At 47.9% G+C, this 25,919-nt stretch overlaps 1 protein-coding gene across 2 annotated transcripts in view; it reads left to right on the forward strand.

The window, feature by feature from the left end:
* Positions 1–25,919, forward strand: part of AP1B1 (adaptor related protein complex 1 subunit beta 1) — a 50,911-nt gene that overhangs the window by 20,983 nt on the left and 4,009 nt on the right. For both annotated transcript variants that reach the window (XM_080940432.1, XM_080940433.1), the window contains exons 3-16: positions 944–1,049; positions 3,483–3,618; positions 4,474–4,719; positions 5,886–6,076; positions 6,987–7,208; positions 9,448–9,568; positions 10,849–10,944; positions 11,877–11,992; positions 12,446–12,611; positions 17,698–17,796; positions 18,356–18,615; positions 19,147–19,348; positions 20,445–20,600; positions 24,832–24,977. In XM_080940432.1, coding sequence (XP_080796558.1) covers positions 944–1,049; positions 3,483–3,618; positions 4,474–4,719; positions 5,886–6,076; positions 6,987–7,208; positions 9,448–9,568; positions 10,849–10,944; positions 11,877–11,992; positions 12,446–12,611; positions 17,698–17,796; positions 18,356–18,615; positions 19,147–19,348; positions 20,445–20,600; positions 24,832–24,977 — 2,263 coding nt within the window. The remainder of the gene's footprint in view (positions 1–943; positions 1,050–3,482; positions 3,619–4,473; positions 4,720–5,885; positions 6,077–6,986; positions 7,209–9,447; positions 9,569–10,848; positions 10,945–11,876; positions 11,993–12,445; positions 12,612–17,697; positions 17,797–18,355; positions 18,616–19,146; positions 19,349–20,444; positions 20,601–24,831; positions 24,978–25,919) is intronic.

A 25,919-nucleotide genomic window follows, 5' to 3' on the forward strand; every position in this document is an offset into this window, starting at 1 on the left:
CAAGGGATTTGAAAAAGATCCTAACAGATGCAGAACAGAGTGCCAGGCACTGAGACAGACACTTTACAGCTGAGAGTAAGTGAGAGAATTCATTGCCCAGTCCAGAGAGAACAGGAAAGAAAATGGGGTCAGAGAAGCAATCGGGTGTCCATGTGGGGCCAGCCAAGCAAAGGGATTTATTTACAACATAGGCTCTGCAAGGAGCAAACCTGGTTCTCAGCATAGCCTGTCTCATCTGCTATGGAACAGCCTCCATTGCTCATCTGTGCAATGGGGGAAGGCAGGTTGGTTTTGAATATGAAATGAGAAAGAATATGGAAAAAAAATAGCATGGGGCTAGGCTTAGAGAAAGGCTCAGGAATTGTCTGCCACTTGACATGTTAGCAAGTCCTGACCATATCCATGGCATGGAGGTGGGGGACAACCACATATCTTCATTTCCTTTTCCACATTATCAAGTTCTTGAGAACAAAATTTGTCATATGCTGCAGCCCTTGTAGAATAGATGAATTCCTGTCTCTAGGCTGAGGAAGTGAAACCCTGAGCAAGTGGTTTGAGCTCAGAGTTCTGGGAAAACAGGAAAAGCCTGCATGTGAGATCAGCCAACTCCCCCACCTCGCCCCCTACCCCCACCCCAGTGCCCCAATTCCATTCAGCCTTTAGGGAATCAGTAAGTGAGAAGGCTGAGGAGAGCTTGCTGTGCATTTTTAGCAGTCTAGCTGAGCAGTCCTTCAAGACCTTGGTTCCTATTTCTTTAGTCCAGCATGGCCTCCAGGCTCTCCTATTACCTTAATTTCTCTCCTTACCATTACTGTCTCTTGTCCCACCTTGAAGCCAAAGGACTAAAGCTGCTCTCTACCTCCACCTAGTTCTGGGGAAATTGATATAAGAAGCCATCTTACAGCATGGGGATAAATTGCTTATGACTGTCTCCTTTCCTTAGGGGAGATCTTCGAGCTGAAGGCAGAGCTTAACAGTGACAAAAAGGAGAAGAAGAAGGAGGCAGTAAAGAAAGTAATTGCGTCAATGACTGTGGGCAAAGATGTCAGGTATGCAGGAGCAAGCAGGTGACAGCCAGGTGCTGACCAAATGAAGCATCATAGCTTGGGTACAGTTTGGCTCTTTGGCTCCTTTGAACAAACCTCATTTCCAAACACAGGATTCTGTTTGCACATGAGTGACAAGCTAAAATGCTAATGGCTCAAATGATTAGTGAAGCAGGCTGGGTTGAAAGGGCAGCAGGCATTCAAGTGGGTGTTGCAGAAAGCCTCTCTGAGAGATGGCTCAGTGGTTAAGAACACCGACTGCTCTTCTAGAGGTACCAAGTTCAAATCCCAGCAACCACATGGTGGCTCATGACCATCTGTAATGACATCTGATGCCCTCTTCTGGTATGTCTGAAGACAGCTACAGTGTACTTATATATAATAAATAAATAAATTTTTAAAAAAAGAAAGAAAGAAAGTCACACTCTTGATAACTGAGTGATGGATTTTTAAAAAAAAAAAAAATTCTCTCCAAGGCTCCAGAGGATTGCTGCCTGTTAAGGAAAATGAGAACAGTACAGCTGGGCATTCTGGGTTGTTTGTTTTTCTTAAGAACAGGAAATGTGGTTTTTGTTGTTGTTCTCTGTTCAGACACTCAGCACCTGGTCTAGTCAGTCTTCATGTTGTATATAGTTTGTGTTTAACTGCTTGTCAAATTGGGAAGTCTTCATCTACAGAAAACCTTCAGATGTGTTTTCTCAGGTTCTCTACACGTCCCGTTGTATGAAATGATGTTTCTTCTGCCAAAATAAATGAGACAATGAGGAAAATTACTCTGAATAGTCACATGGCTAGTGCAGAACTAGAAATTGTTTCTAGTCCTTCCAGAACCCAGACTTTATCCTCTGTATGTGTCATGGTACCGTGCACATACCACAGAGGCTCTGATGCTTCCTAGCTGGACCTTACAGAGTGTTCCCACTATCCCAGGCTTCCACACAGATTGCCTACCCCATTATCAATCTTAGGAAGGCCCTCCTGCAGCCAGTTTAGGAGAGTTCGTAGCAGTGACCTCATTAGGATAGAGTGTAAAAGGATTGGGTGTCTGGATATGAGGTGCCTCAGTGGGTAAAGGTGTCTACACCAAGCCTGGTGACCTGAGTTCAATCCCCAAGACCCACAACGCTGCCCACTACTACTTGTCCTCTAACCTCCACACGTGTGCTGTTGCCCACGTGCTCTAGTGCATGCTCATACACACGCAGAGACACACATGCCTAATAAACTGTGATTTTAAAGTATGTTGAAAGATTGGGCATCTCTAAGTCTCATGCTTTCTAGAAGGAAAAACTTTTCTTCAGTTAGAACAGTCCTGTCACTTCTAACAGAGAAAATAGCTTTGTTTTTCCTCCTTAAAAGAGCTTGCTTTGCTCATGCCTGGAGAGCTGTTCAGACTCTCCACTTCCTCTTCCTCTTTCTACAGCAGCTCTGTTCTGATGTGTCATCTCTCCAGGTGATTTTGTCTATTGCAGCTCAGAGGGAACCTGGCCTGTTGGGCACCCTCTTCATAGTCTTTGATTCCTTGTTCTTAGCAATAAAAGCCCAAGAATTGAGGCAAGATAAAGGCTCAAATTTTTGAGAACCGATCTTTGTATTTTACATCTCAAGAAGGCCTCTACTCCGGAACCATAATGGTGCCCTGTTGGGAAGTCCTATTAAGTACAGCAACAGTCATAGAGCTGGCTCTTCCTGCTGTTTGACATTTTGGGAAGTGGGCGTGTGGGTTGAAGACAGAACTTTTTTATGTAGCCCTGGCTGGCCTGGAATTCTGTAGACCTGGCTTGCCTCAAACTCAAAGATCTACCTGCCTCTGATAGGATTAAAAGTCTGTATCACCTCTGCCTGGTCAATGTTAGATTAATAAGATGACTCTAAAGACGCGTACCACCACCACTTGACATTTCTTAAACTCAGAATTATTTGAAATGGGAACATACCCCTGGCCTCCTGGGCTGTTAAATGAGATGAAGCATGACCAAGCCTTAGCACCAAGCCTGGCACACAGCAGATGTCCCATATGCCTTGCTGATTCTTAGTGGATGCCAAACCTGTGCCTTTAGCCCAGCTTCCCTGAGATGCTCTGGAACCAGCAGCTCAATACAAGCGACCAATGAAGTGTGAGGAATGGAAAAAGAATAATTCAGCAAAGACCAGAAGCTTCAGGAATGTACTCTCTTTTAAGTCTCCCACTGGCTTGGAAAAGTGGGTTTCTGGAGGTGGGGAGCAGTACTGGGAACTGAACCCTAGACCTTGTATGTGCTCAATAATGTTCTACCCATTAAGTCCCAGCCCCAGCCAAAGTCAACTTCTGTTGTACCTTCTTTACAAATGAAGAAACCTTTCTCCTGCTTCCCCCTTTGATCCCTTCCCTCCCCTGCCTGAAAAGCCTGCTGTTCTCAGTCTTTAACCTTCTCTGATGCTACTTTGATTTTGCAGTGCTCTGTTCCCTGATGTGGTGAACTGCATGCAGACAGACAACCTGGAGCTAAAGAAGCTGGTGTACCTGTACTTGATGAACTATGCCAAGAGTCAGCCAGACATGGCCATCATGGCCGTCAACACCTTTGTGAAGGTGAGTAGAAACCCAGTGGAAGTGGGGACAGGACACTCTCATGTTCCTGTCTTTTTGGAGTGCTTGGCACTCAGGCTTAATTGCAGACTTACAGGCCTACTCAGGCTGAGGGCCTTTTCCTCCAGCAGAGGGCTCCCTCTCCAGAACCACAGACCTAAAGACTATGCCTCATTCATTCCCTGTGAGGTGGCACCAGGCCTACTGGCCTCTCATTCTCTGTGCTGGGCAGTCCTTCCCTGTGCCTACTGCCAGCAGACTTCAGCAAGCATCCAAGAGCAGCTCTGCTCCCTTTCCATACGACTCCTTTCTGTGTTTTCTGTTACCAGATGAGGAGCAAAGCATGAACTTGGACATTGACTCCTAGCCCACTGATGTGAACATACAGGAAAATTAGGGGTTTCTGTGGCTATATGCGCCTATAATTCCAGCACTTGGGAGGTTAAAGAAGGAGAATTGCTATGACAATAGGTTGTAGTTAGGATGCATAGTGAGTTCCAGGCCAGTCTGAGCAACATTCCAAGACCCTGTCTCAAAAAGAAAAGACTGTGGTGCTAGGAGCATGAAGTTTGGATTGCTACTCTGCTCTAGGAAGCCCATAACCTTCTCCAAAGCCTCAGCTTCCTTGGTTGGGAAATGGCCTTGGGAAGCAGCAGAGAGAGTGTGTAGAGCCCCTCACACAGTATATGATAAATGCTTGGCATCCATTCTGTGGCATTTGCTTTTGAGTATTGTTGACTGTGGTCACTGGAGATCCCATAGTAGCTGCCTGATGTTGCTCAGAGCTGGAGGCCAGAATGGGAAGCCACAGATGACTCATCCCACTCCTGCCCCTGGCCAATGACTGGTTCCCCTCAGGACTGTGAGGACCCCAACCCCCTCATCCGAGCCCTGGCTGTGAGGACTATGGGCTGCATCCGAGTTGACAAGATTACAGAGTACTTGTGTGAACCACTTCGGAAATGCCTGAAGGATGAAGATCCATATGTGCGCAAGACAGCAGCTGTGTGTGTGGCCAAGCTCCATGACATTAATGCCCAGCTGGTAGAAGACCAGGGTTTCCTGGACACACTTAAAGACCTCATCTCTGACTCTAACCCCATGGTAAGCTCCTTGTGATGCCTCCACAGACTCCTGGGTTGACCACCTGGCTTTCTACCTTAGAAATTAAGCCTGTCTGAATATCTAATTGTGCTTCCTCCTTGCGGTGGTTTGTAGGGAACTAGGTCTAGTTTTCCTGTGACCCTCTCAAAATAGCTACACTTAGGAAAGCTGCCGAATCTTTCAGAGCCCTGTTTGTGTCATCACTAGATGTTTGGGAGGTCACATACCTGACCTCAGCTGGCCTGCTCTGGCAAGCAGTGACTACAGTCAGTGCTGTTGTCCGTCCCTCTCCAGTTGCTGTCCTGTCAGTAACTCCTAACCAGGACTTACTGTCATTTCCAGGCGTGTATTCCTCTTTCTTGCAGGGTTGAAATGATGTCACCTTACAGTACTACAGTGTAGAAGACAGGACACCAGGATGTATTAGGTGAAAACCCAGTCCTCTCACTCATTGTGATAGCAGGAGTTTGCAGTGAAGTTTGTCAGGACCTATAATCCCAGTAGTCAGAAGGCTGAGGCAGGAGGATTGAGAGATAAAGGCTAGGCCTTGATACATAACAAGATCTTTTCTAAAAATTGGAAATTATGTTAGAAGACAATGGAATATTAAAACACTGGGCACTGCTCCCACTCTGTATCCAACAGAAACACCGATGCTTATAGACTGAAGCCTGCTGACTAGAACACGGTGCCATAGAGGAAAGCTAAAAACATTGTATACTGTACAGGAAAAGAGTTGTCTTGGCCAAAACATTTGGTAAACCCTTCTGGAGCCTGCACCCATTCACTGCCAGCAGCCTTGAAGAGATCTGCAGGATTCTTCTATCTCTGAGCAGCACAGCTGACAACCATTGCAATGAGCAAGCACTCTGGCCAACAGGGGGAGGTTGGGTTCCTAACAGGCATTGTGTTTCAGTTCAAGGTCCCTGGGCTTCTTTCCCTGCTTCTTTCTGATGGCAGATGTACTAATTTTAGTTTTGCTTTATAGAGAACTCAGTGGGGTGAGTGCTTGTCATAGGCCACATGTTGAGGCTCCACAACCTATCAATAGGGTCATACCATATTCCTTACGGAACGTCCCGTCTTGATCTGCTAGTGCCATTAGCCCCTGTGCTCCATGACTTGAGCAGTACCTCCAGCCTCTACCCTTCTGCCCTTTCATCTAGGTGGTAGCAAATGCAGTGGCTGCCTTGTCAGAAATCGCTGAGTCTCACCCCAGTAGCAACCTGCTTGACTTGAACCCACAGTCTATCAACAAGCTGCTGACAGCCCTTAATGAATGCACTGAGTGGGGCCAGATCTTCATTCTGGACTGTCTGGCCAACTACATGCCCAAGGATGACCGTGAGGCTCAGAGGTGAGCAGACAAACCCCTTGCTTTCCAGCCTGGTTGGGTATGGTCCTCATGGGGCTCTCTGAGCAGGGCCTCAGGCCTGAATGGGCCTCTTTCCAAGTCCTTTTTTCCTAGCATCAAACACACTTTAAGGGAACCAGCCAGCTGCTCACCTCCAGAGCCATGCTGTTGTATGGTTCAGGCAGTGAGCTTCCCGCTCGCTGTGGATATAGATGGGGCCTGGCCAGGAATCAAGAGTTTGTAGCTTCAGAACCACTAAATTTTCTAGGTACCCTACCTCTGCTAGGTGCCTTCAGTGTTAGGTAATCTTTAAAGCAAGTTGGTAAAATGTATCCTATCATCCTTGACCACCTCACAAACAAGGAGACTGAATTAGCAAAGGGGGAGGAACTGTGTAGTTCACCCAGCTGGATCTGTCCTGACCAGCGTGAGCAAGTGCTTTTGACAGTGGGGAGGGAAAGAACTGACAGTTGGAGGTGTCTGCCACGTGCCACAAGCCTGTGAAGTAGATGAGGAAACTGAGGCTCACAGTGTCTGGGGCCAGTGAGTCAGCAGGCAGCACACAAGCTCGGTTGGTAGAGTGATTGCTGAGCATACATGAAGCCCTGTGTTGTGGACCCAGCGCTGCATAAGGCATGCATGGTGGTGTGTTGGGTGGTCTCAGCACTTGGAGATGGAGGCAAGAGGATCAGAGTGTTAAGATCAGTTGTAAAACACTGGTCTCACAGACATGAGGCCCTAGGCTCAGTGTTAGTAAAGGAAACAACCTTTACTAATAGCAAGTTTAAGGCTCATCTAGGTTACATCTGTCACAAAACAAGAAAGCAAACATACTATTTTGAAAAGTGAAAAAGGACTTTTTTTCTCCTTTGTCTCTTTCTCTTTTTTCTCTACTGGAATTGCTGGACTGCAGCATCTGTGAGCGAGTCACTCCTAGGCTTTCTCATGCCAACTCTGCTGTGGTGCTGTCTGCAGTGAAGGTGCTGATGAAGTTCATGGAGATGCTGTCCAAGGACCTGGACTACTATGCCACGCTGCTTAAGAAGCTGGCCCCTCCCCTGGTCACACTGCTGTCAGCAGAGCCAGAGTTGCAGTATGTGGCGCTGCGCAATATCAACCTCATTGTGCAGAAAAGGTACAGAGACTACCACATGTGTTTGCCAAATGCTAGAGACAGGGACCCTCAAGGGAAACTGATCTGTCACCATGTAGGAAGCCTAAAGAGTGTAAAGGGGTTCTCAACCAGAGTACCTTTCCCCTCGGGATGCTTGACAATGTCTGGGGACATATTTGGTTCTCACAACTAGAGGCTACTGCGTGCATCCAGTGGGCAGAGACCAGGACACTGCTCAGTATCCCGCACTGGTCAGCCTCAGAGAGGGCTGACAGGTAATGGCAAGCACGATGCTCCTCTGTCCTTACATCGGGCAGCTCAGAGCCTGTTCAGTCCGTGACATCTCAAGACTTTGTATGTATGCAGTTTGCTTAGGGACAAAGTTCATAGGTCTCATCAAAATCCTCAAAATTTTGAAGACCTTAGAGATGGTAAGAGATCATGGACTTGATATAACCTCAAGGCCTAGGGGAAGTAGCACGGAGTGCTCGGTGGTATTTCCTTCCTCCTAAGGGGCTGACTCAGGAAGTCACTGCTCCCAAGGAAGGGGTCTGAAATTCTGTGAGCAGCACCAGTCTGCAATGTCATAGAAATTACCCCTTTTAAGGCAGCCCTGAGGGAAGGCATCTTGCAGCTGGAATGGGATCTACCTCCTAAATTCTTCTCCCAGCCTTTAGTCTAATAGATCTCTCTGTAGTCGGGGCTTGACATGGCAATTCATTCCTGCTGTCTGCTGCCAAGAACCAAGATCACAGTGAACACAGCCCCTTGTGGTCATGCCCTAGGAAGATAGTATGCCATACTCTTTGCCACAGCATATGCCTGGTTCTTGATATTTCTTAGAGGACCAGAAATACTGAGCTGGGACATTTGTGAAGATTTGGAAGGTTAACATGGGTAAAGTATTCCAAGTCCCCACGCGATGTGATGAAAATTGGTTTGCTGTTGCAGTATGGGTCTTTGTATACCAGTGCCCATGGGTCACTGCATTAGTTGGAATACAGGAACTAGGTCATCATCCTTCTGCTATAATTAACATGAAAATCTCTTAAGAAATTGTCTGTGTCATGCGGTCATGACCTTTGGCAGCCTGACATGATTGGTTGGCCTTTGTCAGGTCCTGCTTACAGAGTCATCTCACTTCCTCCCCACAGAGCACTTATTCAGCCAGCCTCTCCACACAAGTTTGTATGACAACACAGACTCTTGAGTTTCTCCTTCCTCTGTCCCCATCACAGAGCTTCATCCCTGGCTATAGCTGTTTTGGAATTACTAATTTCTGTCTTGGAAAGGACACAGAAGTACAAATTGGGTGGTGCCTTTTACCTTGCTCTAAACCATTTAATGCGTAACAAATAAAAGCTCCATAACCCTTCTGAGTTTCCTTGTCTTAGAAAAATGTGTCCTGTGGTACCATTGACAGCAGCAGGCAGCACAGGATGAGCAGTGGGCACACACTTAGGTGACAGTTTCTATTAGGAAGTGCCTTCATAAAGCAGGCATTGATGACTCTAGATGTGTCATCTCCCTCACTTGACCTACTGTACAAGAGTCTGTTTGTGTCTACAAACTCTCCCTTGTGTTCTGAAGCTGGTTAGCGTTTCCCAGTAGCCAGCCATTGTGCTCCTCCCTAAGACTTGCTAGAATGCCTACAGCTCACTTCCTCATGGGCTTTCCCTCTCTTGGAGAGTCACAAGAGACAAGTGACACGTAGAATGTTTCTGCCCAGCGATCCTAATTGAGACAGGGTACCTAAGGTGTGCATTGGGGGTGCACTGCAATATTTCAGGACTCTAGGAGGAAAGCAAGGTTTGAGTATAAACCATATTGTTTATAAGTAGTATAGTCAACCATTTTTATCATTGTATGAACAGGATGAATGTTCCTAGAGTTTGAGTCATACACACCAGGTCTGATAACTGGCAGATTCGGGCCTGTGGTGGTAATTATTCCTGCGTAGCTCATTCTTATTTCATGGGATAAGAATCAAAAGCTGAGCTCACACATTGGGATTAAACCCTAGCCTGCTGCCTGCTAACCTATGAACTCTTTTCTTCCTGAGATGGGGCCCAGCAAGCTGTAGGCAGGCAGAGCCACTTCTTACAATCACACAGTCTTAATAGAAGTTCTGCTTCCCTGGAAATCATATTTCACCTACATCCCAGGTAGTCCCCAGCAGGTGTGGAATAGCTCTCTTCAAGGTCTTATGGTGTTTGTTTGTTTGTTCATTTGTTCTCTGGGCATCCTGCCCTACAACCAGGCCAGAGATTTTGAAGCATGAAATGAAGGTTTTCTTTGTGAAGTACAATGACCCCATCTACGTGAAGCTGGAGAAACTGGACATTATGATCCGCCTGGCCTCCCAGGCCAACATTGCCCAGGCAAGCAAGCAGAGTATGGTGGTATGGGGCACAAGCTTTGGGGTCAAGACAACTTCCTTACTAGCTGTGTCTGTAGGTCAGGTCAGCTAAGCATGCTCAGTGTTGACATTTTGTCTCAGAGAGAGTTCAGCATGGGGGTGGGGGGCAGAGCATTGTAAGCAGGCAAAACAACTAATATTTGTACTACTGAAGAATGTTCTTGGGGGCTAGAGAGATGGCTCAGCGGTTAAGAGCACTGACTGCTCTTCCAGAGGTCCTGAGTTCAAATCCCAGCAACCACATGGTGGCTTACAACCATCTGTAATGAGGTCTGATGCTCTCTTCTGGTGTGTCTGAAGACAGCTACCGTGTACTTATATATAATAAATAAATAAATCTCTTAAAGAAGGAAAGAAAGAAATAAGAGTTGATGTTTAAAAAGAAAAACTATGTTTAAAAAGCTGAGTGTGAGAGCTGAAGAGATAGCTCTGTAGTTAAGAGCACTTGCTACTCTTCAAAGGACATGGGTTTAGTTCTCAGCACCTACTTCAGGCAGCTCACAAACACGTGCAATTCCAATTTCAAGGTATCTGATGCCACCTTCTATTCTTGTGAACAACACACACACACCAATAGATCTTTTAAAAACAAAACCCTAACCCTAACCCTAACCCTTGAGTTTTGTGGTGTGCCTTTATAATCCCAACACTGAAGCAGTAGAGACAGGAAAATTTCTAGGGCTGGCTAGACAGCTAGCCTAGATTCACCCACAAGTTCCAGACCAGTGAGATACTGTCTCAAAAAAAAAAAAAAAAAAAAAAAAAAAGAACTCTGGGATAGGGGACCAGGAAGCTGAGCAACATTTGGAATGTAAATAAAAGGTGGATGGTTCTGAGAGATGACTCCCAAGGTTGTCCTCTGGCTTCCACATTTATATGCACATATATCCATAGCCAAACCCCCTGACCCCCAAAAGCAATAGTTGAAGCTGGGAGTTTAGGCCGGTGGTTAGAGCATAAGCGAGGACCTGATCAATCCCCAGCACCACACACACAGAATGATGTACTTGGCTATAGTAGCTGCCAGTGTAGAGCAAGGGTTGGCGTGCCTTGCTATGCAGTCATCCTCTACCTACCTTTTGGATTATCTTCCCTTTAAGGAACCCACTGATACTCTCCCCGGGGATGTCATGTGAACAAGCAGCAGAATCCTGTCCCTTTGGCGTTTGCATTCCTATTACCAAGAGTTGTAACAGGTTGTTCCATTGGATCCACCCAACCTGTTTTCTGTTTGAACCACAGGTTCTGGCAGAACTCAAAGAGTATGCAACAGAAGTAGATGTGGATTTTGTACGGAAGGCAGTGCGTGCCATTGGCCGCTGTGCCATCAAGGTGGAGGTGAGTAGGTTCTGGGATTCCATTCTTAGCCCAGGCGGGGAAGGTTGTTGAAAACATAGAGCAGCCTAATCCTAGCCATTATCCATGGTCCAGGAAATTCAAGGGTCACCAACAGAGCCTCCAAGGTGCCCTCTATCCAGATTAGATTGGCTCTTTCTCACTTTAGGCCCTTGAGTTACAACAGGTAATGATGGCTCTGCAGCATTATTTAAGGCCACAGGGCAGCCAGCAGCTCTTGGGGTTCCTATTAGGCTTAACTTCTCACAGAGGTCTGGGGCAGGCCCTCTGCCTGGTGGGTATTCTAGTCGATCTCTTAACTAAGCTACCAAGTCACCCTAAACCCTGTCCTGCGTTATACTCCCTCCCACTCTGCCTATTCCCTGACTGTTGACCTGGACTTAGTGGGTCTGCTGGTGGCTTAAGGACACTGGGATAGCTACGTATACTCGGTACAGACCCTTGAGGCAGTTAGGTGTTCTCCCCTTGATGTTTATTAGGGCCCTCCTGAGACATCTGCATTCTTGGGCTATTGTGTATAGAAATAAAAGCAAAAGACTAGGAACAGAAACTTTGTAGGTTTAGTCATAGCAGCCCATTTTATAAAACAAGCCAGAGAGACGGGGGCCAAGTAGGGTCACTCAGCTCTTGGGTTTTGCTTGGAGGAACTCCCAATGACCTCACCCTGTCAAGAGCTACACCTCGGGCTTTCTCACGTTCTTATCTGTACATTCTTTTCATCCAGAGCCTTCACTTGGGCCTTTTTCTCTACTTCCTCCTAAAGGGCCTCCTCCAGGGCCTCATCTAGGGAGAGTGATCAGGTCTCATGCTATGATAAGGAAGGTGGGGCAAGGTGACTTAAGCTGCTTGGCCTTGGCATGATCTTTAGTCCTGTTGGAAACTTTGTGTCCATTCTACCTCCTTTTCCCACACAGCAATCTGCAGAGCGCTGTGTGAGCACATTGCTTGATCTCATCCAGACCAAGGTCAACTATGTGGTCCAGGAAGCCATTGTGGTCATTAAGGACATCTTCCGCAAGTACCCCAACAAGTAGGTGCCTACTCTTCCTAGTAAGGGGACAGCTGGTTTCCCCTTCCTCCTTTCCTTTCCATTTCACAAGCAGCTTTCTCAAAAGAAACTTTTTGTCTTTCTTCTTTATCCAAACTGGCCATCTAGGCCAAAATAAGAGCAGCTAAAGACCAACAGCTAAAACACTCCCTGTCACTGGGCAGTGGTGGTATGTGTCTTTAATCCTAGCATTTGGGAGACAGGAAGGCAAGATCTCTGTGAGTCGGAGGCCAGCCTGGTTTACATAGTGAGTTTCAGGACAGCCAGGGAAACACAGTCTCAAAACCAAACCAAACCGAAACACACACACACACACACACAGAGAGAGAGAGAGAGAGAGAGAGAGAGACTCTATCCTATCCTCAGCTCCTCTCAGATGTGGATGCTGCATATCTTCATTGGTGCTCACATACTGGCTCAATCATGCTTTCCCAGGTATGAGAGTGTGATAGCCACACTGTGTGAGAATCTGGACTCGCTGGATGAGCCTGAGGCCCGCGCAGCTATGATCTGGATAGTGGGCGAGTATGCTGAGCGGATTGACAATGCAGATGAGCTGCTCGAGAGCTTCCTGGAAGGTTTCCATGATGAGAGCACCCAGGTGAGCCTGCTGGTGGACAGCCCATTACTGACCCCCTGGCCTACAGTGGCTGCTCCTAGCCCTCCCCAGTCCCCCATACTGCATTGCTGGTATGACAGGCATTAATTGACAGGCTCTGTGTGGTTCCCTTTTCTCCCCCACAGCAGTGCCTCAAAGGACATAGGACAGTCTGCGGTATGTGTGTGGAAGATGAACAGAAGTTTCTGGTTTTGTTTTCAATTTCATATTTATCTTTCGTATATTGACATGGTTCAAAACAGAAATGCTGCAGAGACTTTACAATGAAAATTCTTTCTCTAACTGAATCCTGGCTATAGTTCTTCCCATTACTAGCATCCTTGGTTTCTTGGTGATACAGAGGTTTTAGGAATATACCGGTAGATAAGCCTTCATACATACATATTCCTTTGCATCTAATTCTTATTGTTCTCGGTACTTGTGTTCCATAACCACTACAGTTCCTAAATAAGTAAGTATTGAGCACTTCCAGGGGAGACGCAGATCCTCTGACGTGTAGACTTTTATCATCTGGTTAACATGTAACATCGTTGATTTATTAGCATTGAACTCTGGCCAACAACTCTGTGACTTGTGCCTCACTAAAGTTTATCTAGCATACATATTTCTCAACAGAGAACATTCCAGACTTCTGGAAAGACAAGCACTATAGCCTCACAGCCTTGAGACAGTTGTAAATGAGGAAAAGGATACTTTTTACAGGATAAGAGCTGAAACAAAGGTAGAGTAATACTTGCCTTGTCCAACCTCAGCTTGTACATAGACATCCGGTGATTTATCTTTCCAGTGCTCTGCCTGTATGCACAGGTGACCACACAAGCCCTGTGTAAATACTGATCTTGAAGGGCAACAAGAGGCAGATTTACAAGTATAGAAACAGGCAGTGTACACATGTAATCTCAGCATTTCTGAGGTAGAGTTTGTCAGATGTTTGTGGTCATCCTTGGCTATATAGAATTTGAGTCTGGCCTGGGTGACATGAGACTTTGTCAGTAAAAACAAGGCTGGTGAGATGACTTGGTGTATAAAGTCACCTGCCACCCAGGCTGGCATCTTGAATTCAGTCATAGGAACCACTTGGTGTTCAGAGAGAACCAACTCCTGCAAGCTGTCCTCTCTCCTCCACGTGTCTCACGGCATGCACAGCCACTCACATTTACACAGATAAGAAACACTTGTAATAAAAAATAAAACCAGGCTGGACAGATGGCTCAGTGGTTAAGACACTGACTGCTCTTTCAAAGGTCCTGAATTCAAATCGCAGCAACCACATGGTGACTCACAATCATCTGTAATGAGATCTCATTCCCTCTTCTGGTGTGTCTGAAGACAGCTACAGTGTACTTATATATAATACATAAATAAATCTTTATAAATAAATAAAGCTAAGCTTTTACAAGTGTGGGGACATAAATGCTAGTAGTCCACTGTCCAACTTCAAATCGCTTAGGAACTTGTCTTCTCCTCTTAGGATGTATCTAAAAGGCATGTCTTCATTAATTGATGTGTCCTTTAAGTTTATTGGACATTTGTGTGTCTAGTCTGTTTTTGTAAACATGCTGCTGTGATAGACAGCACGTTGCAGAACTGAGTATTTCGGGGATGAACCCTTAAGCAGATAGCTTGGAGAGGAAGGATTGAACACAAGTGATTGTGGTAGCTCTTGCCTGATTTTGTTTGTTGTCCTGGTCTGACCTCCCGTCTCTGATAGTATTTCCTTGCCTTGTACTTGGTTGAGCAGCTCAGAAGGTAGTGGGCGTAGCTTCATCTTCCCATCGGTGTTCTTTTGTTGTGAAGTGGGAAATGTCTTCTGCCCAGTGCAGGCAGTGTAACCTAGTGAGTCCAAGCATGGACAGTGGAGTCAGAGACGGTAGGGCACGCTCCTCATCCGCTCACTCACTTATGGTGCTGTCCTCATCTTAACATGTGTCTGGCCCATCAGAAGTACTCATCAGTGGTAGTATTGACCTGGGTCAGAATTAGATTCAAAAGGGAAGTAGGCCAAGAGAAAGCAGAGCCTGCTGGTCCCCATAGCCAACATGTCTGAGCAGCACAGGCCTCCTCATGCCCCTGCTTACATTATGTTGTTGAGGCTGTCTCTGCCACTTCCATGGTTCTGCCTTGGTCACAGTCTCACAAGCAGGGTTACAGTAGGTCAACACTATAGGCTCTGTCCTTAAAGTTCTAACAGCTCCCACGGAAAGAGAACTTTTACGCCAACGGCCCAACAGAAGCCCCAAAATCTGTCTGTGTTTTCTGGAGCCATTTACTAAGACTGATGAGCCAGTTGTTCATTCTGGTCTGTATAGATTGAAAGAGACAGAACAGCAGTTCTCTGAAGGAAAGCCAGCAGAGTGGGTGCTAAGTGAGCAAAAACAGCAGATGTCCACGGCAGGATCATAGCAGTGATTCTCACCACCACTCACCTCCCACTGCCTCCTGCCGCCTGCCGCCTGCCTCTGTGCAGCTTCATTTTTACATCAGACCTGCCTGTGGCTCCAAGAAGCCAAGCCTTGCCTGTATTGTCTCTGCCCCTGTAACCAAGTCCTCCTTAAGGTTAAGGCAGAGGATTGCCTTGGGGTGTAAACTGCTAAATATTTGGGAAAATCTTGTGCCTCTTCCTCCACATGAATAAACCTGTTAAAGAGCCAGGGATTGGGGAAGCTGGGAGGAACAGCTGAGTCAGGAGTCTGTATGGAAGGAAAGATCCCTGAAATTCTGAACTCACCCTATGTTCCTTAAATTCACCAAGCCCTTGCAGCGTGTGATGGTGCTCACCTTCAGTCCCAACACAGCTTCATAAAAGGTTATTGCTGCTGAACTCTTCTTGCAGCTATCCCATCTTACAGATGAGGAGTCCACCCCAGTAACTTTAATGGCTGCTGGGACCAGATAGAGTCAGCGTTGAGCTGAAGAGTGATGTCACTCTCACTCCCAACAAGTGCTGTGGGTTGTTTGCAGAGCTCACGAGACACCAGCTCCCATCAGAAGCAGGCTATTGCTTTTTTCCCTCTTGGTTTTTTTGAAGGGTGCTTTTGCAACAGGGTTTCCATACATCTTAGGCTGGCCTCCAACCAGAATTTCTGATCCTGCTTCCCCTCCTCAGTACTGGGATTGCAGGTATGGACCACTCGCAGTTTAGGCTATATGTCTTCCTCACTGACTGAAGGTGAATGGCTGGAGCCCCATATGGAAGCCACAGGCTGGGCTTACTCCTGCTTTCGATACAGTAGCTGCTGTTCCTCCTCCACTGACCCATTTATAAGCAGATGGCAAGGGGCTGTGGGTGAACTCATTCCCAGAACAAACCTCTCCTTTTATAATTTTTTTAAAGGAGCATGGGAGGGTACGTTATAGCAATTGAGTGGAGACCAAAGACAACTTTCAGCAGTTAGTTCTCTCCACCATGTGAGTCCCAGGGATTGCACTCACCATCAGCCTTAGCAGACGCTTGTCTGTACCTACTGAGCCATCTTACCAGCCCTTCTCCTTTCCTACTCCTGTTGTCAGACTACCCTGCTAGGAAGGTAAAGCCATTTCACCAGTACTGCTGCTACTAAGCTGCCTGGGCCATTGCTTCCAACTTTGCAACAGACCTGTCCCAGGTTGACAAAAAAGAAAAAGACTTAGGAAGGACCGTCTGCATGGTCTCATGTACATTTTTTTTTTCATCCATGAATTTCTTTTTATTTACTTATTTATTCTGTTTTTGGTTTTGAGACAGGGTTTTTTCTGTGTAGCTTTGGATATCCTGGAACTCATGCTACAGACCAGGCTGGCCTATAACTTAGAGATCTGCCTGCCTCTGCTTGTCAAGTGCTGGGATTAAAGGGGTGCACCACCACTGCTTGGAATGTTTCCCTTTTTGTGGGCAAAATTAATAACATCTAAACTGACACGGTAGCTCATGCCTGTAATTCCAGATCCCGGGAAATTGAGGATGGAGAATTGCTTTGTGTTTAGGCCAGCCTTACTCACTTAAATATGAGTGACCAGTCTTGGCTATGGCATCAAAAGCAGAACAAGTAAATAAACAGTGAACTTTTAAAAAATTGTCAGCACTCAACAGATATTTCAGCTTCTATACTATAGGCATGTGGAACCTTGGGAAAGGAATTTAGCAACTGACTAAACATGTGGTTTGAACCACGTCCACTCCAGTCTTGGAAACTCGGTACTTTAAGCCATCTACCACCTTGACCAGGCCCTTCTAGAAGACAGGGAATATACTTCAATCAGCTGCTCAAAGCAGGGCCCAACATGGCCCCTCTTTTAAGAACCTAGATGATCGCAGTAGCCTGTGACCTGGAGAGCCCAAAGTGCTCTTTCAGCAAGCTCCACAGCACAAATTTCTTGAATCTCGTGAATTTCTTAAGTGCCTCCTGTTCCCTAGGCACTAGCCTAAGAAATATAGAATTACACAGTGAGCTAGACAGACCCTATCCCCACCCATCAAAAGCTCACACTTTGGTGTGGTGACACACACTTTTAATCCCAGAACTCAGAAGGCAGAGGCAGACTGAGTTCTAGGACAGCCAAAGCTATTGAGACCTGACTTGAGAAAAAAAGAAGAAAAGGCTCACAGCCATAGAGACTGCCTGGAGGCTGATAAGAACATGGAGGAGACTGGAGATATGGGGCTGGGATCAGCATGACTGTCACGGTAGTGCCAGCAAGGCTGAGGATATTGTGAAAAAATGGAGGCCTCAGGGATGCATCCTACCTTCTGACAGGCAGACATGTAGTTCCTCAGTGGCAGGCTAGCTCTGTGGAGCCTGGCTGGCCCGCCCTCTGGATCTCTGTGGCACCATTAACACCTTAGGGGAGCACAGCAGTCACACCTGGTGCCTTTTGAAGTGAACCTCTCTTAGAGCCATGGACTTGAATCTGGCAGGCATCTAGCAATCCAGCTGACCCCAACCTGCCTACCACATAGTACAGTGCCCAGATCTAAGTTCCTCAGTAGCAGCCCCAATACGAGGAGAGCTGTTCTTGGTTTCCATCTGTTCTGAGACCTGCCACACCTCCCTTGGTCTACATTGCATCATCTTTGCCTTGTCCCTTGCAGGTCCAGCTACAGCTACTGACAGCCATTGTGAAGCTCTTCCTGAAGAAGCCAACAGAGACTCAGGAGCTGGTGCAGCAGGTCCTCAGTTTGGCCACTCAGGTAGTGCCCCACCTCAAATCAAAGAAGCTTTATTCCTGGGAGCCAGTCTCCCTCTAACCACTCAAGGGTCGCATGTGTGCAAACTGATGCCAGAGTAGCCAGAGTCACAAGCAGGTCCACATAGCATGGTGTCACCAGGTGAAACCGAGGAGGGTATGTGGGATCAAGTGCTGGAAGATTCACTGCAAGGTAGGGGAATGAAGACAGGAGTGGGTGTGACCTGCCTGAACTAGACATCCAAGGAAAAAAGCTGAAAGTTGGGGGCTGGGATGTGCCCCTTAAAGTGGTTTGGAAGCCAGCTTTTGCATGTGTTCAGCCATTCGATGAGATGGGTGTGGTGGCACATGCTTTTAATCTCAGCACTTGGGAGGCAGAGGTAGGCAAATCTCTGTGAGTTCAAAGTCAGCCTGGTCTACAGAGTGAGTTCCTGAGAAATCCTATGTCAAAAACCCAAAACGAAGGGGGGGAAAACTCTGTGATATGACTGGTTTATAGGAGTGGAAGGGCCCCCTTCTTATATGGGAGGGAGTTACACAGGCTGTTTAACCCCACCCCCAAGGACTCAGACAATCCAGACCTTCGGGACCGTGGCTACATCTACTGGCGCCTGCTCTCCACGGACCCTGTAGCTGCCAAAGAGGTGGTACTGGCTGAGAAGCCCCTCATCTCAGAGGAGACAGACCTTATTGAACCTACACTGCTGGATGAGCTCATCTGCTACATTGGCACGCTGGCCTCTGTCTACCACAAGCCACCCAATGCCTTTGTGGAGGGAGGCCGGGGAGTGGTGCATAAGAGCCTGCCACCTCGCACTGCCTCGTGAGTACAGCTGTCTAACATGCATGCAGGCCTTAGAAGATGGCCCCAGAAAGGCCGTAGTTTAAGCAAGCTAGTAGTATCCTAGCCACTTCCTGCCAGTGTTTAACTACATACTAGGTGTCCACTATCTATCACCCCATGTAATCCTCTGAGTTGTTGAAACAAAGTGTCCATCTAACAGATGAGGACAGTGGGTGTGGGGAGTTTGGACAGTTCAGGGCCACATGCTAGCAGAACAGCTTCTACTTCCAAAGACCTGTTCCCACCATCTCTGTTGCTCCTAGGTGGCTGGTTTGGCCCAATGATAGTTCTTGGAGGCTGGCATCTAGTTTCCTTCTGAGAATTAGCTAGAATATACACAGTTGACTAAGGAGGCAGAGAGGCAAGTCATATAGTCCTGTGTCCACACCCCCAGACAGCAAGGAGACCCAGAGCCTGACGTAGGCAAAGATCTTGGAGACGAACATCTCTTTACCTTCCCTGGAACATACTGATACTGTTACCCTACCTGATCCTCTCTGTGTCCAACAGGAGCGAGAGCACAGAGAGCCCTGAGACAGCCCCTACTGGAGCACCTACTGGTGATCAGCCTGATGTCATTCCTGCCCAGGGTGACCTGTTAGGTGACCTCCTCAACCTGGACCTTGGGCCCCCAGTGAGTGGCCCACCCTTGGCTGCCTCCTCAGTGCAAATGGGAGCTGTGGATCTTCTTGGTGGTGGCCTCGACAGCCTGGTATGTCCTAGGTCCCCTGGGTGATGTTACTAATGATCGTCAGAGGAGCAGGCTTTGATGCTCCTCTGTGTTATATCTACCAGGAGAGGGTATGTGGAATGCTCATTCTGCTAGGTGGTAATTGTGTAGCTCCATGCTTAGGCAGCTGCATCCTGGTAGACTGTCCCTACCTTTGAGGAGCCAGGCCTTTGTCTACTCTCATTCGGGCTACCAGCTAGGGAGAGCCCAGCCAGGCTTCCATGGAAGGTCAGGGATAGCATTTCCTTCTGCCCCTCCAAAGAGGTATGGTAAGCCTAGTCCAGAGTCTCTCTGTCCTTCCTCAAGCACGCAATGGAGCTGGGCAGAGGCAGCTTCTGAACTTTTCCCTTAGTGTCAATAGTCTGGCCAAGAGATAGCCTAGGACAAAGTACAAGTTATGGCACAGGCTGTGTGGGAGGGTGCCAGGCTAAATAAAGCCATGAGAAAGGGTCCTTCAGAGGGATGGGCTCTGGGCCTCAGAACAGACTCACTACAACTAGAGCCACACTTAACTAACCTATCTCTTTCTCTTGTCTCATGTTCTTTCCTTGCCTCTCTCTCTGCATGTTGCTGCCTGTCTCTTCACCCTGCCTGCTTCTGCTTGGAGATGGGGGATGAGCCTGAAGGGGTATGGTTGAACCCTCTGTCACCAGTTCTTTATCTGTGTGAGCCGTGGCCTATGGCCCAGTGTCTGAGCAGTCTCTGCTTTGGCTTCCTGGCATGCAGTTGCCACTAGCCACCATGCCCACAATCCCACAACAGTGCTGCCTTGTCATCCAAAAGACTGCTGGCCCTCGGCCTGAGCGTCTCACCTAGAAGACAGCCCTATATGCTAGAGGCTCCCCCTTGGATGGGTTGAGTCTTCTCCCAGAAATCACTCCTTGAGGTCCAGGGCTTATGGGACTCGGGTGCTCAGCCTCTTTTCCACCTACTTCACTTTGTCTCCTTTCTACTACTTCAAGTTGACGTGGAGGATGGTCCTGTTTTTACTCCACTGTTTTTAAAAGAGCTAAGTGACTATTCTTCCTGGGCCCCTAAAGTCCCTGCCTCTCATGCATGTCTTTGATCTGTTTGCCAGATTGGAGATAGCAACTTTGGGGCACCTCCAGCATCAGTGGCAGCAGCACCAGCACCAGCTAGACTTGGAGCGCCCATCAGCAGTGGCTTAAGTGACCTCTTTGACCTGACCAGTGGTGTGGGCACCCTTTCAGGATCCTATGTAGCTCCCAAAGCAGTAAGTCCTTCACTGTCTTTCTGGGCTGGAGCAGAGAAAAGAAACTGAATTGGGATTGGTAAGGCCTCCCAGTAAACCCAGCCCTGTGAGGATGGTGAGGAGCCTACAGGGCTTCACCGTACTCTAGCTGTGGTCTAGTATCCCGGCAGCCTCTGCTTCCACCTGTCTGACAGCAGTGCCTCGTCCAGGTGGTCCAGTCAGCATCTGTTGAGTAAAGATGGGGGAATGCACTGCAGGCTGTTGTCTGTGGTAAAACCTAGAGGGAAGGTGGTCTTGTCAGAGCACAGGTTCTCAGGACTGTTAGATTCCGTGCCTCAGACATGGAGAACTTGTCTCTGAAGGAAACTGGTGGCCCATCTGACCTGTCTACATATGCAAATTAAAAATCAGACGAGCGAAAGAAAATGCATAGGCCAGTGTTGCAGACACAGCACACCTATCTGCACTAGAGGACATGGCAGTGTGTTGTCACTGACATGACAGGCACAGGCGGCATGAGTGGTTCAGCGTTAAGTAGTGTGGCTGGTGGCACTGTTAAGTGGTAGCTGACTCCGTAAGGTTTTAGCAGAACAGGACCAAGTGTGGTGATGCATATCCCAGCCAGGAGGCAGGAGGATCAAGGGTTCAGTGTCACCAGGCTTGCTGCTTCGTGTCTTAATCCCAGCACTTTGGTGGCAGAGACAGGCAGATCTCTGTGGGTTCCAGGCCAGCTAAGGCTACAAAGACCCAGTTTCCAAAGCCAGGGTCGGGGCAGCTAAAGGGGTACCCCTTTAATCCCAGCACTCAGGAATCAGAGGAAGTGGATCTTTGTGAGTGTGAAGCCAGCCTGGCCTACATAGAGAGTTCCAGGACAGCCAGGGCTGCATAATAGAAAAAAACCTGTCTCAAGAAGAAGGAAGAAAAGAAAAAAGAAAAAGAAAAACACAAAACAAGCTCCCCATGAGTTAGTCTTGTATGTATTTCTGTATATGTGAAGAATGCTCAAAGGATTCAGGAGTTGTAGTTGATTCCTGTCTTCAGTCCCTCACCCTCTTACCTCATCATGTTTCCTAGAGAATGGCCCAAAAGCACCCATTGTGTTCCTGAGGGTATCATCAGCCGCTAAGACATTTCGCTAGACTAGAGTTTCTTGAGGCAGAAAGCCAGGCCAGGCTCAGTGCTTGCTCATGGTACAGGCTCAGCAGTAGTTGCTGGAAAGTTCTACACTAATGATGAGATGGTCTCTTTTACAACAAGGAAAGGTGTGGCGTTGCAGAGAGCCCAAAGGAGAATATCAAGGTGCTATAGCAGCATAGACAACAGCAGCAGCTTTGGGAGCAGATAGAGACTAAGACAGGAAAGCTTTCTCAGTGGTGGGAATAGTAGGATAAGAAGGGCTGCATCCATTCTGATGTGAGCAGCCGTACAATTATAGGTACTGAGATAAAGGCACTGGCAAAGCCATGGGGGAAAATGGCTCAGCTTGGCACAAATGTGTGTGCCTAGAACTAGGAGGAGCACAGAGTGGGTCACGTCACTTGTGCCAGGGAAACTCTACAAGGACATATTTGGCCTAATTATTTTACAACACAGGTCAGAGGCCATGTCTGCTGAACCTTCATCTTCTGAGGTTCTAGCCCCAGGGGACTTAGGGACCCACCCATATAAGTCTGCTGTGCTAGGAGCTGTAAGCAGCACCTGCAGAGGAGGTAGCCAGGACCCCAGGCAAGCCCCTTACAGGCTAGGTCTCTTGAGAAATCCACATGACAGAAGCTCCGCCACATGCAACAGCAGGCTTGATGCCAGGCACGCAGCAGCCTTCCACAGCCACAGCCAGCAGGGTCCTCCTACAGCCATATGTTACTGCTCCTCACTTTATGGTTGAGAAGTTTGAGTGCTTTTGCATGTGGCCACATAGCTGGTGAGTGACAGAATCTGGAATTGCATGCTGGGCAGTGACTGTAGCCTGTGCTTCAACTTCTGGGTCACTGTGCTGCACAGTGAGAACTTGGATGCTTTCCATTTTTGAGTCAGGGTCTCACTATGAAGTCCCATGCTGGCATTGATCTTGCGGCAATTCTTCTGCCTCAGTTTCCAAAGGGCTAGGATTCTAGACATGAGCAGCCATACTGGCTGTATACTTTGTGAGGTCACAAGTCAGTCAGCAGGACCAGAGTACGAAGAGCTATAAACCACAGCTAATTGCCTGCTAAACAGATTGTTGACACGAAGCACCAGGTCAGAACATACTCATTAAAAATCCTAACAGCAGCCATACTTGGGATGTAGAGGCAGGAAGATCAGGAGTCCAAGGCCAGCCTTGGCTATGGGAAATCAAAACAAGCAAACAAACAACAAAACACTCAGTGGGGCCAGTGACATCACTGAGAGGGTAAAGAGCCTGCCATCTCACTTCATGACTTGAGATCAGACTCGGGCCCCACATGGTAGAGGAAAAGCTAACACCCACATGAACACCATGGCATCTGCAGTATGGACACATATGGAACACATAGAAAACCTTTTTTTAAAATTGATCAATAGGGTATAGTGGAACCCATCTCTATCCCCAGCATTAAAAGGCAGAAGCATCTCAAAACAAGAACTACTGATGTCACAGGGATAAACCAGAGGATCCTGCTGCCTCGGACTCACTGGATACTCAACAAGGACTGAGAAGCCATGAGCTGGCTTCTATGTGTGTAGGCTTTAAGTGATGATATCGTGCTAGTCTGGTAGAGACGATGTACCTAGTCACTCTTCGTGCTGGCGGTGAGAGCCTCAGGGACTGAGCTGGAAATAATCAGGCTCCTGGAGGGAGAGTCCTTGCCACAGGAGAGGACTTCCCCACCTCCTTAATCGCTGCTCCCCTCAGAAGTAGTAGCGAGTCATCTATGTTTCCTTCACAACACTATTACTACTGGGGTTGTCTGTCTTTCATATGAGATTCCCCACCTGCCTTGGGTAATTAATCTCTCTATACATAGAGAGCATGGAGCACCCTGTATATGAGAACTTCAGGTTGGTTCAGCACAGGTCAGCAGCTAGTTAGTGCAGTTTAGTTCAGAGCGCTGAGACTTGCTGAGTGCAGGAATCAGATGTGACATGGTGGTTGGGAGAGGAACAGTTCTTACATCCAAGCTGTGGTTGGGGACTCAGTGCTGGTGGGACACAAAGTAATCATCCAGCCACATGTGGGGACAAAGAAGAGCTTCCCAACAGGGGAGAGAGCAGGAGAGACATCTTAAGGGAAGGGACAAGATAATCTTGTAGTGGTCACCAGGCCCTGAATACCAGTGCAAGCAAGGTGGGAAAGGGTTTCCAAGGGCTCACGATCGTGTCTGCGTTTTACAAGATGATCCCAGCTGCTGTGAAAAGGAGAGAAGGGCAATCTGGGCAGCCAACTGCATGAAGTTCTGGTACCTTGAGAAGTAGAAGGCTTGAGGACAGATGTCAGGCTATGAAGTACAGCATGAGGGACAGGTACACTGGGGACTTGGAAGCTGTCTGCCTTTTAATATCAAGGGGCCAGAAAGCCAGTCGAGATGGAGGCCTGAGAGGCACCTGTGTGACCCAAAGGGTGACACTTAAGTTGTCCTTCACAGGCAGGGTGATTCCTGCCATCCATTTAGTAAACACCTGTGCACAGCAGCACCACACTAGGCTCTAAGCTGCAGATGAAGATGGACCATCTCACACTTCCCTGAATGGAGGAGAGATACAGGAGCTCATGAGGGCAGGCTTCCTGATGGAGGAATTCTGTTCCTCAGCCTGCTCAGAGGGCAGCCAGGACACTAGCAGGTGAGAACTTGTTTCATACCATCTATACTATCTGTCAGGCGAGTTTCTTCAATGGAACACCAGCCATACCTCCTTCAAGGAAGGACAGGCTGTAACATCCAAGGAGAGCTCAAGTTGTGTCCAGAATCTAGAATACTGTTGGGTCTCAGCTCTGACCTTGGCATGTCATGGTGCTGTCAGGGCTCACCTGTCTTACTCAGTATTGTCTTCTTTGACCTCTGAAGATGTCCTTTTTGTCCTCAGCTACTCTGATGTCCATCAGCTATACCATGATGCTTGCCCTGGGTGGGCTACAATATTAGCTTTATCATCAGGTATTTTTGTCATGCCTTAGTGGTAGAAGCAGGTTGGTCAGAAAACCCTTTAGGGAGGGAAGGAAGAAAGGAAGGAAGGAGATATGACTCCGGGCTAGGGAAGAGGTACACAGCTCCTCCCACCTTCTTTCCTACAGGTCTGGCTCCCTGCTATGAAGGCCAAAGGGCTAGAGATCTCTGGCACCTTCACCCGGCAGGTTGGCTCAATCTCCATGGACCTACAGCTGACTAACAAGGCCCTGCAGGTCATGACAGATTTCGCTATCCAGTTCAATCGTAACAGGTGAGTCGCTGGCCAAACTCAACAGCAGTGTCTTGACTGCTGTGTGGACTTCAATGCACCAGACAGAGTGGACAGAGCATCCCTGCTAACTTGCCCTTCACTGCCCAAAGGATAGTTTTGTGTCAGAAATCACTGCTCTAAGCCAGCAACCCACCACTGAAAGTGCCTTACATCTCCCTCCTCCCGGGCCTGAGTCACTTTTCTGTTGGGGAGCAACTCTGAACAAGTGGGCTGGGTAGCAGGCCAGCCAGCCAGGCTCCCCTGAGAACAGAACAGGGCTCAGCCCAAATTTTCCCATCAGACAAGGACTCATTGTGAGACTGAGTAGTGGCTGCTCTGAGCTCTTTGTTGCCCTGGCCCCCATGTCTCCTGTACAGTGGTGAGGAAACATGCTTGCTAACACCATGAGCCAGCACAGCCAGGCCCTCTGGGAACCTTGGCAGCCCCGCTCAATGATCGCTCTTCCTGAGTGGCTCCCGTGATGAGCAAACTGAGCCTCTAAGAAGTTGACTGAAGGGGCAGCTTCCCCAGGAGAGCCTTAGACAGACTGGGGAGGCTGCGGCAGGACACTCGAAGGCCATAGGAGCATGACTGCTAATAACAAGCCTCTGTGCATTAAACATTCCTGGGGAGCGGATCCCAGGCCAGGGAATGTGGAGTATTAATCTCCGTAGAGCCACCTGACAGTCCAGAAGAGCAGGTGTTATTTACTCCTTGTAATTCGAAGGCCCTGCCCAAAGGTCACAGAGCTGACAGAGCTAACAGTGACAGTGGGCCTGGGCTTCCTTCTGGATGCTAAGCAAGTCTAAATAAGAGCATAGTTTCTCAGCAGCCATTTGCCCTGTAAAAGCTGGGAGCTGGGTGTTCTCGTCAGGAAGAAGGAATTGTGGTATTCTGATTTTGACCATATAGAAATTGGCATACTGCCATGTGCCACCCTGG

The sequence above is a fragment of the Micromys minutus genome (assembly GCF_963924665.1).
Source record: "Micromys minutus genome assembly, chromosome: 1".
Taxonomy (NCBI): Eukaryota; Metazoa; Chordata; class Mammalia; order Rodentia; family Muridae; genus Micromys; species Micromys minutus.